Source organism: Pleurodeles waltl, chromosome 11 (genome assembly GCF_031143425.1).
Source record: "Pleurodeles waltl isolate 20211129_DDA chromosome 11, aPleWal1.hap1.20221129, whole genome shotgun sequence".
NCBI classification, from domain to species: Eukaryota; Metazoa; Chordata; class Amphibia; order Caudata; family Salamandridae; genus Pleurodeles; species Pleurodeles waltl.
The window spans coordinates 900242325-900256947 of record NC_090450.1 but is presented as its reverse complement, the minus strand read 5'-3'; the positions used below and the strand labels follow the sequence as shown (position 1 = coordinate 900256947).

Genomic DNA, 14623 nt, shown 5'->3' with positions numbered 1-14623 from the left:
CCTCCGGTGACACCATGTTGCATGGAATGTAAGATATGGCAAGTGTTCACCACTGCGTCCTTTACGAGTACAATTCCTACTGAGGTGATTGAAAACTCGAACTAGAGCCAATATTCTGAACACTTTACCATTACATATCATGAATCATGTGTACTGTAGGAATCTGGCTCTGTAGATACTATCTCAAAGTGAGAGATAGTGTGAAGAGTGTCCAGGGGTTCCCCTTAGAGGTTGATAGTGGCAATAATAGATAACACTAATGCTCTATTTTGTGGTAGTGTGGTCGAGCAGTAGGCTTATCAGAGGGTAGTGTTAAGCATTTGTTGTACACACACATGCAATAAACGAGAACACACACTCAAAGACTAAACTCCAGACCAATAGGTTTTGATATAGAAAAATATTTCCTTAAATTTATTTTAGAACCACAAAATTCAGAATTCAAGCAAGTACATAAATTGTAAGGTACTTGGCATAGGTAAATATGGAACTTTTAATAAAAACAGTAATGTACACAGTTTTGGCAAAAATGGCAATAAGCTTTTTCAAAAGTGGACACTGCAAAAATAAACAGTTCTTGGAGAAGTAAGTAAAGGTTAGTTTTTCAGGTAAGTAAAGCACTTACAAGTTCAGTCTCCAGGGCATAGGCAGCCCACCGTTGGGGGCTCAACTTAACCCCAAACACCTAGCACCAGCAACACAGGGCCGGTCAGGTGCAGAGGTCAAAGAGGGGCCCAAATAGCATAGGCACCTATGGAGACTAGGGGTGGTCCGGTTCCAGTCTGCTAGCAGGTAAGTACCTGCGTCCTCGGGGAGCAGACCAGGGGGGTTTTGTGGAGCACTGGGGGGGGTCCCAAACAGGCACACAACATACACCCTCAGGGGCACAGGAGCAGCCAGGTGCAGTGCGTCAACAACGCACCAGGTTTTGTGTTGAAATCAATGGAGGGACCTGGGGGATCACTCTGGCAATGCAGGCAGGGCACAGAGGGGCTTCTTGGGTCAGCCACCGACTGGGCAAAGATGAGGGCCACCTGCTGGTCACTCCTTCACCGGTAGTTGGTTCCTCTCGGGTCTGGGGGCTGTGGGTGCAGTGCTTCTTCCAGGCATCGGGTTCTTTGTTACCCAGTAGTCGCGGTCAGGGGGATCCTCTGGATTCTCTCCGCAGGCGTCGACGTGGGGGTGCAGGGAGGTCGTCTCAGTGTGGACACGCTGTGGGAGTCGCCTGGGGGTCCTCGCTGCAGTGTTGGTTTCTCTGAACACGGGCCAGGGGCATCGGGTGCAGAGTGTTGGGGACCCCCGCTTCAGGAGTGAGGTGGGAGTCCCTTTAAAGATGGTTTCTTTTTTGTTGTTTTGGACAGAGCCGCTGTCCACAGGAGTTTCTTGGTCCTTTCAGCATGCAGGGCAGTCCTCTGAGATGGCAGAGGTCGCTGGTCCCACTAGATGCGTCACTGTTGCAGGTTCTTTGATTTTGGAGACATGTCGATAGGGCTGGGGCCAAAACAGTTGTCGTCTCCTCCTTCTCTGCGGGGTTTTCAGGTCAGCAGTCCTTATTGTTCAGGTCATCAGGAATCTGATTTCCTGGGTTCAGGGTCGCCCTTAAATACAAAATTTAGGGGTGTGTTAGGGCTGCAGGGCAGTAGCCAATGGCTACTTTCCCTGAGGGTGGCTACCACTTCTTGTGCCCCCTCCCTTTAAGAAGGGGGCACAAGCCCTATTGGGCTAAATCCTCCAAAACAAAATGGAGGATTTTCCAAGGAGGGTGACACTTCAGCTCTGGTCACCTTATGGTGGACCTGGCTGAGGTGAGTGACTCCGCCTTGTTTTTCTCATTATCTCCCCTGGACTTGCCGCCAAAAACTGGGGCTTGTCTGGGGGGCGGGCATCTCCACTAGCTGGAGTGCCCTGGGGCATTGTAACAGGAAGCCTGAGCCTTTGAGGCTCACTGCTAGGTGTTACAGTTCCTTCAGGGGGGAGGTTTGAAGCACCTCCATCCAGTGCACGCTTTGTTTCTGGCCTCAGAGAGCACAAGGCTCTCACCCCAGGGGGTCAGAAACTTGTCTCTCAGTGGCAGGCTGGCGCAGACCAGTCAATCCTGCACTGAAGGATTGGGTAAAATACAGGGGGAATCTCTAAGATTCCCTCTGTGTGCATTTTTTTGATAAATCCAACACTGGCATCAGTGGGGGTTTATTATTCTGAGAAGTTTGATACCAAACTTCCCAGTATTCAGTGTAGCCATTATGGAACTGTGGAGTTTGTTTTGACAAACTCCCAGACCATATACTTAATGTGGCCACACTGTACTTACAATGTCTAAGAATGGACTTAGGGGCATATTGCTCATGCAGCTATGCCCTCACCTGTGGTATAGTGCACCCTGCCTTAGGGCTGTAAGGCTTGCTACAGGGGTGACTTACCTATGCCACAGACAGTTTTTTGTAGTGATGACACCCAGAGAGGGATGCCATGTCGATTTTACCTTTTTCTACTCCCCAGCAGTGTGCATGCGTTTGGTGAGGGGTCCCTCAGGTGGCACAATACAGGCTGCAGCCCTTAGAAACCCTCCATGGCCACATGGCCCTTGGTACCACTGGTACTTTTTCCGAAGGACTAAGCTGTGTGCCAGGGTTGTGCCAACTGTGGAAGAAGGTACGGGCCTGATTAGCAGGATCCCAGCACACACTCAGTGAAGTTAGCATGAGATAGGAGGCAAAAAGTGGGGGGAACTTATGCCAAAAGGGGCACTTTCCTACACACTGGTTTCTGAAATGATATATGTAGGAAACTGGCCCCTTTTTTAAGACACCTATTCCTAAAGGAGAGATGGTAACACCTCTCCACTACAGGAAATTATTTATTCTGCCTTCCACTGCCCGAGTTAAGCTCAGCAGGAGGGCAGAAGAGTGTCTGGGGTTGGCGGCAGCACTGGCTTGAATGCAGACCCGCCAAGGCTGCACAGGCAGACATGGGGGATCCTATAAGGAACCCCCAAACTGACATCAGGGAAAAAGTGGGGGCAACCATGTCAAAAAGTTCCTACTTTCCTACAGTTGCAGGAGTTGCCCTGGTGGAGTGAGCACGCAAACCCTCCAGGGGTTGCTTCTTAACCAATGCATGAGAACACCCCATCTGGAGGTGGTTCTCTTCTGCACTGCTCGACCTTTCTTCACACCCACATAACCCACAAAGAGTTGATCATCCACCCGGAACTTTTTGATACAATCAAGATAGTACACCAGCGCTCTTTTTGGGTCCAGGCGGTGGAGTCCCTCCTCTTCCTTAGAAGGATGTGGGAGCATGTAAAAAGTGGGCAAGATAATGGATTGACCTACATGAAAGGTACGAAGCACCATCTTGTCAGGATGGATGGAAATGAAAGGTGGCTTTGAGGAAAGGGCCTGCAGCTCACTCACTCTGCACGCAGAAGTGATGGCTACAAGGAAGGCTGTCTTTAGAATAAGAAGCCAAAGTGGGCAGTTGTGAAGTGGCTCGAAAGGAGCAAATATCAGGAAAGTAAGAACCAAGTTCAAATCCCATTGGGGCATTATGAACGGAGAGGGAGGAAACATATGGGTAAGACCCTTCAGGAATATACTAACAACAGGAGATTTAAACAAAGGGGTTGGTCATGTTAATTTCAGGAAAGCCGAAATAGCAGACAAGTAAGCAGAGCCCTGCTGGGCTAGAGACAGAACAAATAGAAGGACCTCTGATAGAGGGGCAAATGGGGGGGAGCAATAGACTTTTCCGTACACCATGCCCAAACCTATTCAAATGACAGGTGTATACTGTTTTAGTGAAGAGACGCCTGGCTGCCAAAATAACGTTACAGAATTTGGGGGAAAGGTCAAAAGCTGCTAACTGCTGCCACTCAAAATCCGCGCAAGAAGTCAGAGACTGGACAGGTTCGGGTGGAGAACCGTCCCCTGCTGCTGCAACACAAATATCCTCCTGAGAAGGCAGTCAGTTCGGAGGGTCGATGGCCATGCTCAAGAGCTTGGGATACCAAATTCTTCATGCCCAGTCCATAGCCACAAGAATTACTTGAGCTCGGTCGTTCTTGATCTTCTTGAGAACTCCGGGCAGAAGTGGTATTGGCGGAAAAGTAGAAAGGAGGCTCAAGTTCACTGAGAGAGTGCTGCCTTGGAAACTTCAACATGCAAAATAGCTGACATTGTGCATTCTCTGCAGAGGCAAACAGATCTAAACAAGACTCTCCCCACTGCTGTAAGAGATCCTGGCCACCTCCAAATGGAGGCGCCATTTGTTATCAACCAGGCATTGATGGCCGAGATTGTCCGCTCTGGAGTTTAGGGAGCCTGCCAGATGATGAACCACCAGGGATTTGCCCTGATGTCCCAGCCATGTCCAGAGGTGCAGAGCCTTCTGCCAAAAAGGTCCACGACCCCACCCCACCCCACCCCACCCTGCTTGTTGCAGTACGAGGCAGCAGTGCTGTCCGTAAACACCTGCACCAATTTCCCTTTGAGAGAGGTAAGAAATATGCATCCTGCAACGCTACCATGTAGTCTCCTGGGTCCAAGGCTGATAGGACCTGAGCCAGAGTGAGCATTTTGAACTTCTCCTTTTTGATGAAGAGATTGAGGGTCCAGAGGTCTAGGATAGGGGGCAGGTCCTTGTCCTTTTTGGACACCAGAAAATAGTGGGAATAACAACCACGAGCTACTTCTGGCGCAGGAACCCTCTCTAGGGCTCACTTGGTCAAGAGAGCCATGACCTCCTTTCGGAGAAGTGCCAGGTGATCCGCCATCATCCAATCGTAGGATTGTGGCATGGATGGAGGGGTAGTCTTGAAGGGGAGAGAGTAGCCCCTTCAGACAATTTGCAAAACCCACCTGTCTATTGTGACGGATACCCAGAGGGGCTGGTGATGGCGAATCCTGCCTCCAACTGATCCCTGATGGGGAAGCGTCAGACTAGGAAGGTTTGGAGGCTGCAGCGGGAAGGGTGGTGGACTGGGCCAACCGCTTCACAAGGACTTTGGATCCCAGCCACGCAGAGGCTGGGCAGCATGTGCAGCACAGTGGCTGAAGGGGAATGGACGTGGTTGGGTGCCCCTTCCATAGCCACGAAAGAGGAGAAAAGCAGCTGAGGGGGGCCAGGAGCAGCTGAGAGGATCAAAGTTCGAGCCGTAGCAGAGGACTCCTTAAAACGCTTGAGTGCTGAGTCTGCTTTGTCTCTGAAGTGATGGGTGCCATCGAAGGGCATGTCCATAAGCGCAGCTTTAACAATCCACAAAAAGCCAGGCATCCTCAATCAAGCATGGTGCCTCAAGGCCACAGTCGATGCAACCGCTCAACCCACCGATCTAGGGTCATATCCAGTCAACATTGCATTGTGAACATAGCTGCGTCTCTCCCGTCAGCAACAGCTTGAGAGAGAATAGCCCTCTCTTCCTCCAGGACCTGTGGCAGCATCTGCACAACAGTGTCCCATAAAGTATGGGAGTAATAGCCCAAAAGGCACACAGTGTTCCAGGACTGCAATGCCAGACTGGAGGAAGAAAACAATTTCTTCCCAAGGTGATCTAGTCCTTTGGAATCCCTATATGGGGGTGCGGAAGGAAATGTACCTGGGGATGTAGAGGGTTGGATAACCAAGCTCTCAGGGGTGGGGTGTTGGGTCAGGAATACTGGGTAATTAGGTGCAAGCCTATGGCTGCAGTAGATTGTCCTATTAATATGAGCTGCTGTGCTAGGTTTGGACCAAGTCCCCAGCAGGACATCAGTGAGGGCCTCATCGAAGAGTAGGAGGGGTTCTGAAGAGGAAGACCCAGGCTAAAGCATGTCAGTCAGGAGGTTGGTCCTGACAGCCACAGAAGGCAGCTCGAGGCCCAGGACCTCGGCCGCTCTCATCACCATCACTGAATACGACGCTCCCCCCTGTTAGGGGAAGTGTCTAGACCACTGGCTTCACCCAAGTACTGAGCCCAGTCCAAGGGGTCATCAAGCTGGTATTCTAAAGGGTCCAGAGACCCCTCCAAATTTTTACAGTACCCATAAGAATAAGGTTCAGGATCCGACCTAGGTCCCCACTGAAGTCATGCTGGTCCAGCTCTGTCTCGGCAAGTATGGGATTGACCCCGACCGTGGGCGTCGTCGGGAGTGTTGACGTATGCACCGTCGTCGGGGAAGGTTGCGGTGGCACAACCAACAACAGTGTGGATCCGGAAACGGATCCTAGGGTGCTCTTTGGAGTTGAGGCCAAAGCCACCAGTGGGGAATCCCAGGGGACCCCTACTGACCATGTGGGGTCCGGAGGCGCTCCAGCAGGGTCAGACCTCCCAAAAATGAGGTGCATGACCTCATAGAACTCAAGAGTTGGGCAGGGGTGGGCCTGGCTCCTGGAAACTCGGGGAGACATGGAGACGACCCACAAGTAGGCTTTGAGGACAGAGCATAGAGCGACGATACTCCTTTTTCCATGTTGAGTCATCCAAATGAAGATGTGAGGTCGAAAAACGTTTGCTCATCTTCAACTTCTTATGCTTACCCAAGCATCCCAAAGATTTCGAATGGGACGACGAAGAGCGTGGGTTCCACGAGCGTTCTCAGGACAATCCTCTCGACCAAGAGCGTCACGGAGCCGAGCGCCAGGGCACAAGAAGCTTCAGGGCCTGCTCCCTCAAAGCCTTCGGGTTAATGGCCTGGCACTCGGAACACGACTTCTGGTCATGGTCGCACTCCAAACACAAGAGACACGAGGTGCTCATCAGTCACGGACATCATACAATGACAGGAGATGCAGGGCTTCAAGCTGGTCTTCCGTGACGACACTAGAATGTAAAAAAAATCATCAACAAATTTAAAAAAAGCGAGTCAAAAAGTGACTGTGGGGTATCGCTTGTTCAGATCTGCATGTAGGCTGGCGCAGAAAGAAAAGAACTGACGTCAGTACGCCGGGGTGGAGACTATATACGATCCACAAATTCATGTCTGGTGAGCACGCCGCCACCTAACAGCGCACAGGGGTACTGTTAGAGAAAAATCTCCAGATCCAGACTGACGCCTGGGGTAAATTCTAAGGGAAGGAATCTGCAAGTAGAAGTCTCTAACAGATATTTACATATACATGGCTTGAAGATACTTGATTTTGCCAGTGACAAACAGCAAAAATGCTGGAAAAAGTCAAATAAATGTCTATAAAACAGTTGTGAAGATTTTCAGCACCTCTGTATTGCATGTCTTTGGAGGACAGAAAAAGGCCAATGGGCATTACTGGTGCACATGGTCCAATATAAACAGTCAAAACCTAAGTTTTAGTGGAGTTGCAAAACATTGTATTTGACTATAACAATGCCATCTGGCACTGTTGACTGGAGATACTGTCCATATCCAGCCTGGCACTTGAGAAGGTGTTCAAGCAGGAAAGGAATCCGTCAGAGCTAATATCCATTAGAAAAATATTTTAATCTCAGAGAGTAGAGGGATATATCTCAGTTGAGATATAAGCAAGGTACCTTGGATAAATTAAATCAAACTACCTGAAATATTCCAAAGATAAGTGATCTACAAAAACAGAAGTAGGAGCTCTGTAGGCTCCTATTTTACCTGGAGGAAATGCCTGGTGTAACCCACCTATTTACAGACAACAGTATTAAAATAGAGGAACAACATATTTTACTTTTTAAGCATGCCCTCTTTAGGTATTTAGGAGTGGAAATGATAATACTCAAGATAAAGTCTTAATGCAATACAGTAAAAACATGAAACCAACAAAATAACCTACAAACCTCTCCCATCTATGTAAATATGGAAGGTTAATACTTTCCATACAAGTCATTTTTAGGGTCACATCACAACTCCTGATTACTGTTTTCAATAATAGGAGAGCTGTTTTTAATATACATCTCATCCCATCTTTCTCATCTACTCTCCACTACCCTTATACCTCACCTTATCCCTTATTCTCTTCTGTTTGCCCATACTGCCTGTGTTTCTCTTCCTCTTATTATGAATGCCAAGGAGTTCAATTTGCCAACCTTTTTAGTGCAGAACATTTTACCATCAGTTATGTGTAAGCAAACGTCATGGCCCCTAAAGCAGGCAAAAAAGTATTGCCCCCCAGCTACAATTTGGGTGCACTGTGCCCACTCAAACCTGTGGGCCCCATAGCAACTGGACATGTGATTCCCATTAGTACCTAATTTTTCCACCACTTCAATACGTGCTTGGAACCATACCAGCCTTTCACATTAGTATAGTGTCTGTACACAGTTCATGCCAGCACAGGTTACACCAGTATTGGTTTCTTGTTCTCACTTTAGCTATGGATGTTCTCACCTTTAGGCTCATTAATTAAGGTCCACCAGTGATCCCACCTCCCCCATTAATTAAGAATTTCTCACTGGTACAATATCATTACCTGAGAGTTTTCCCGTCCCACCCTCTATTCTATCCTTAGTCATGGTCATTTTCACACCTAGTGCAAGCAGTGTAGGGTTCCTCTGACCATATTTGCTCTCACACCACTCGTATCAGCAAAAAGTCTAATTCACCTGTCAATCAGAGCAGGGTTACGAATTGTCTCACAAAGGCACAATGTTTTGAAGCAGTTGGAGGACATTTTACATTCACCTTCCCTCAAGCAATATCCCCTCGCACACTCAACATATTGTAGTGCAGCCCATCATCAAGAAGTATTCATTGCAGTGCAGCTGATCAGACTGGAGGACATTTCTGTTCCAGTCTGCTTTGGCCAGGGCTGGAGGTAGTGGACAGATAGATAGTACAAGTTTCTCTTACGCTACCAATACTGAAGAGACAGTTTCCAGACATCATTGCACACCAAGGTTCTGTAACTTCTGTCTTTCACTCAGATCACCTGAAAGAAATGGCAGGTAGTTCTGATTTTTTTCAGTCATCCCGGGTTTGGGATAACACTGAGCTGCTACATCTTAGATGCCACCTAAAAAAGCCTGCAATAATTTTTTCTCATATTTCCAGGTATTTGCAAAATGCCACAATTACTATCCCGGAGGTCAATTGAAATGTAAAATCTAATACAGACTTGAACTTCAACCTTACCTCTGATCTAGGGACACACAGCCTAAATAATGGAATTGTCAATGTGTCTGATGCTTTGGATGTCTTTCTGAAGTCTGAAGATGGAAATCTAACCGTTGCAATGCCTTCCTGTTCATTAATAGATGTTACAACTCCAACGCTCCCAGCTACTCCTCTACCCAAGACCTAGCAAAGGAAAAATATAATACATCATAACATGCAAAGATCAATCGTCCAAACTTCCCAATTTGACAGATCGAAATACAATATCATCATCAAAACTATATAAAACATTACAGTATAAAAACATACCAATAGTAATACTAAAAAATAACTAATACACCCAGGATAAAAAACAATAACATTTAAAAAAAAAAAAAAAATCCTTATAAACAAAGTGCATCGGAAACAAGACTCATAAGATATCCTTTCATCATAATATGTAAAAACATTTGACTCATTAACCAGGCTGCATATAAAACTTTGACACAGCTACTAATGAGTTGTCACTTTTACAAATCCTTAATGCTGGTCTTCCTTCCATCAAGCTCAAAGTTCAGCAAACATGGGCTATCCACTTACTTCTAGCCTTAGCATACAAAGGACAAAAGAACAAAAATCAGTCCAATTCTTGACACCCAAAAACCAAGACTAACAGTACAACACACATATATTATCACAGGTCTACATGTTTTCTTAGCACATTTTTATTGACGGATTTTTGGATAAAGTTTTCTTTTTAGCCAAAATTGTGAACTTTTTTTCTACCAAGGTCCTTAAAATAGATACAAGTAGGAGACAGTACTTACTTGAGTCACTGAGAAGACCAATATTTAACCTGCTCAAATTGTAATGACCTTCTGTTGAAATGCCTCAACGAACGAGCTACTCACCTTCAGTAATGACCTTTCTGAAGAGAATATCTAACACGGATTGCACAATCTACTAAATACAGAATCTTATTAGGATTTGCCTGAATTGGACCATTCCACAGAAAGGGATGGAGGGTAGGCAGGAGAGGAATCTGTGGTTAGATAAGAGTCTGTACCAGAAAAGGCATTACCAAAGGTATATAACTTGTTTTTGTGATAGACTTGCCTAACCACCGATTTCTGACCTTTTCAATACATACCAAAGCAGTCTGTCTGTGCTACGTGGTGCATCTGTGGAATGACTCAGAACAGGAAATCCTACAAGACAGATTGGGTGAAATGCCTGTCCCGCTAGACCTGGCTGTATAGGGATATTGCTTAGCGAACGCATGGAGTGACACCCACCGAAGCAGCTTGGCAGATGTTAATGTCTGGCACACCATGCGCTCGTGCCATGCAATCATTCCGGTGAAGCGAGCATATAAACATTCTGGTGGCTGATTTTTGGCGAGCTCATAGCATACATCTAGAGATGACTCTTTTCTATACCGCTTTGCCATTCTTTGTCCCAGAACAACAAGTTAATTACCTTCGGTAATGCTTTATAATATGGTAGAGACTATGAGCCAGATGTATCAATGTTCCATTCTGCATTCCCTAAATAGCGAATGCTAGGTAATTGCTATTTAGGAAATGCAAAATAGAATGTAACAGAACAGCGATTCCTATAGAGTTGCAATCGCTATTAGGGAATAGCTATTATGAAATATGACTACATTTGTTTGTATGGGCCAGCCCATAGGTCAGAATAGTCTTGCATTTCCTAATTTGCCTACTTATTAGGGAATCGCAAATTAGGAAATGCAAAATCAAGGATGCAGAGGGCCTACGGCCCCCTTTGATGCACCCCAAAAATGAATTGTGCATATGTGAAGTGCACACATGGCACAGGGGTATGTGTGCGCTACATGGCAGTTTTAAAGCATTTTTAAAAATTGCACAGGGTTACCATCAACTTGGTGTTGATGGTAATAGCATTTCCTAAATGCCCATTTCGCACTTAGGAAGTGCTTGGTACATGTGCTTATGAAATTGCACATCGGTAATCCCTATTTGCAATTTCATATTGACGGAATCGTAAACTGCAATTCCATATTAGGAGCAGCAATTTCAGGGAATCCCCAAAAATTGTCATTCCCTAAAATGGGACTGCAAATGCCTTTCATACATTCAGAAAGGCTATTTTGCAACAGTGGAATTTTTCGATTCGCACTGTTTGTGAATGCAAAATAATTTGATACATCTGGACCAATTTCTAGCTGCAGATTTATTATCTTAAAATTTCCACAGGCGTCAGACTGGAACAAGACGATTTTTAATGAGCAGTACCCCTGCGCATCTGAAGGTGGCAATGTTCAGCTCAGTCTCTGTGTCGTCCACGCCCGAAATGACATCCACGGCACCTATACACGTGCCATGCAGAGTTTGTCGAGGTGTGCAGGGTTGGTACCAAGTCTGCTGCTTCTTTTCTCCTTTTCTGTTGGTGCAACTCTTCAGTGTCCTTGGGCTCCTTAGGTCACCAGGATCTGAATTCTTGGGTTCAGGAGTGTCACCTAATTACTCAATTTACCCCTCTTTATGACCACTTCCATTGGGAACTGGGTATATCCCTGACCCTAGAGGTCTAATTCCACCCAAAACAAGATGGAGAAATATAAAAAGTGATGGCCACTTCAGCTTGCCCACGTTAAGGGTGGGACTGGCATGATGTGGGCACACCTCCTAACCTAACTAATGTTCCCACCTGTCTTGCCACCAAGAATTGGAGTTGGTCATATCCGCCATCTGGAGAGTCCTGGGTTGGATTATTAAGGTGGCTAGGCCTTTGAAGTTTCCCACCCTGGAATATCCATCCTTCCTGGAGGAGGTGTCAACACCCCCACTCAGTGCAGGCTTTTGTCTCTGGCCTCTGAGCGTGCTGGCCCTCACCTTAGGCAGTCAGAAACATGGCGAAGGTGGCTGACCTGGTCAGGACCTGTCAGTCAACACACTAGTTTTTGGTAGGTTTTCAGGGGCACCTTTGGGTGCAGACATTTGATAAATCCAACAATGGCATCAGTGTGGGCTCACCAATAAGAGATGTTTATTACCAGACATCCCTAACTACAGTGAAGCCATCATGTAGTGGGAAACTCATATTGACCAATGTTTCGCACATGTATTTAGAATGGCTTCTCTGGTCACTTACTATGTCTGAGAATCGGCAAAGACACAGCAGGGGCATATCTACTTGTACAGATATGCCCTCACATGTAATATAATGCACCTTGCCTGAGGGCTGCAAGGCTTGCTAGAGGAGTGACTTCCATATATTATATGTAGTGTTAGGGGACATGGCCATTCTGTGTTTTCACTTTGGTCTGCACCAAGACACGCAGTCTGCAAGGGTAGCCTGTCATGTGCTTGGTGAGAGGTCCCTAAGGGTGGTACAATTTATGCTGCAGCCCTTAGGGACCCTCTTTAATGCCCCAGGCCGTCGGTACCAGGGGTGCCATATACTAGGGATTTACAAAGGGTGCTATAGGTTTTGCTAACTGGGGAAATGACTGCAGTTTTGGGAAAGAAATCTGGCACTGGGGACCTGGTTAGCAGGAACCCAGTGCACTTTCAGTCACAATAACACCAGCTATCAGGCAAAAAGTGGGGGCTAACCATGCCTAAAAGGGTGCTTTTCTACAATTGGGCCCAATCGTTCTTGATCTTCTTGAGAACTCTGGGCAGGAATGGTATAGGCGGAAAGGCATACAGAAGGCTTGAATTCCACTTGAGACAAAAATAATCTCCAAGTGAGGACAGCCTTGGATACTCCAGCACACAAAACAGCTGACATGGCACGTTCTCAGCAGCGGTGAACAGATCTAAACAAGGCTCTCCCCCACTGCTGAAAGAAACCTTGCACCACCTCCGGATGAGGAAGCCAATCGGGGTCTACTAGGTATCTTCGGCTCAGCTTATTCGCCCTGGTGTTCAGGAAGCCCGCCAGGTGTTGACACACCAAGGATGTGCCCTGATGTACCAATAATGTCCAGAGACGTAGAGCCATTTTGACTAAGGGCCCACAACCCCATCTCGTCCTGTTTGTTGCAATACCACATGGCGGTGGTGTTGTCCGTGAAGAACAAGTTACTTACCTTCGGTAACAAATTATCTGGTAGAGACTATCTAGCTGCAGAATCCGGATTTTTTTTGCTGAGCAGTACCCTGCGTGCCCAGTCAGGTGGCGTCGCTCGGATCTGCGTGCGTCATCCGACTCCACGTGGTGTCATCAGCATTGTTGGAGCCGTCTGTGATGTCACGGCCTTCTATATAGGCACCACCCTGGCGCGTGTACGTCCGTTCTTTTCCACAACGTCCAACGCTAGCAGTGCATTGGCATGGAAGAATCAACTTTCTCTGATTGTCTGTGCAAAATGACATACCCTGAAAAAGGGTAAAAATCTAAAAATACATAAAATATACGCAGAGCGGGGAGGCATGGGTGGGTGTAATGAAACTGCAGCTAGAGTCTCTACCAGATAATGCATTACCAAAGGTAAGTAACTTGTTCATCTGATAGAGACTTCTAGCTGCAGATTCGATACCTTAGAATAGATACTCAAGCCATAACCTTGTGGCGGTGGGCTGCGGAGATATACTTTAAATCGGAAAGTCCTGTAGGACCGAGCAAGCAAAATGCCTCTCCCTCCTCACCTGGCTATCCAGGCAGCTGTGTCTTGCAAACGTGTACAAGGAAGTACCGCACAACAGATGTCAAGGACCGGTGCGCCTCGAGCTCACGCTGAGGTAGGAGCTTTCCCCCTTGTAGAGTGAGCCCTCAAGCCCTCAGGAGGCTGCTTCTTAGCCAAAGCACAGCAGAGTTTGATACAGAGAACGACCAAGCGCAAAATGGTTTGTTTCTGGACTGCCCGACCATTCTTTGCACCAACGTACCCCACAAAGAGTTGGTCATCCACCCGGAACTATATTGTATGGTCAAGGTAGAACAACAACCCTCTTTTTGGGTCCAGACGGAGGAGACGCTCCTCTCCTTTAGAGGGATGCGGTGGAGCAAAGAAGGTGGGCAGGGTGATGTTCTGACCTCTGTACAATATAATACAAAACGCTTCCAACGGCAGGCGTAAACCGTCTTGGTAGAGGAACGTCTAGCTGCCAGAATGACATTACAGACTTCGGGAGGGACGTCATGAAGCATCAACTGCCGCCGCTCAATCTCCATGAATGAAGCCACAAAGTTAACAGCTTCAGGTGGAGAGCCTTCCCCTGCTGCTGTGACAGAAGATCCTTCCGAAGTGGCAACATGATTGGAGGATTGATGCTCATTTTGAGAAGCTCTGGATACCAGACTCTTAGTGGAGCCACTAGGATTACTTGGGCCCGGTCGCTCTTGATTTTGTTGAGAACTCTGGGCAGAAGAGGTATGGGCAGAAAGACGTACAGGAGGCCTCAACTCCACTCACGACAAAAAGCATCACCTAGCGATAGCCGGCTTGGAAACACCAATGTGCAATACTACTGACATTGCACGTTCTCTTCGGAGGCGAACAGATCTAACCAAGGCTCTCCCCACTGCTGAAAGAGTCCTTGCGCACCTCTGAACAGCATTTGTGATCTGCTAAGCATCGCCAGCTGAGTTCGTCTGCTCTGGTGTAGAGCCTCCTGACA

The 14623-nt window shown here is 47.1% G+C and overlaps 1 protein-coding gene across 5 annotated transcripts in view; it reads right to left on the bottom strand.

Moving 5' to 3' along the window:
- The window catches only part of HECTD4 (HECT domain E3 ubiquitin protein ligase 4), a 1724100-nt gene that overhangs the window by 769268 nt on the left and 940209 nt on the right, over positions 1 to 14623 (bottom strand). For all 5 annotated transcript variants that reach the window (XR_011199486.1, XM_069214810.1, XM_069214812.1 and 2 more), the window contains exon 42: positions 9051 to 9215. Coding sequence is in view for 4 of the 5 variants with exons in the window: in XM_069214810.1 (XP_069070911.1) it covers positions 9051 to 9215 (165 nt within the window). In the remaining variant the exon portion in view is untranslated. The remainder of the gene's footprint in view (positions 1 to 9050; positions 9216 to 14623) is intronic.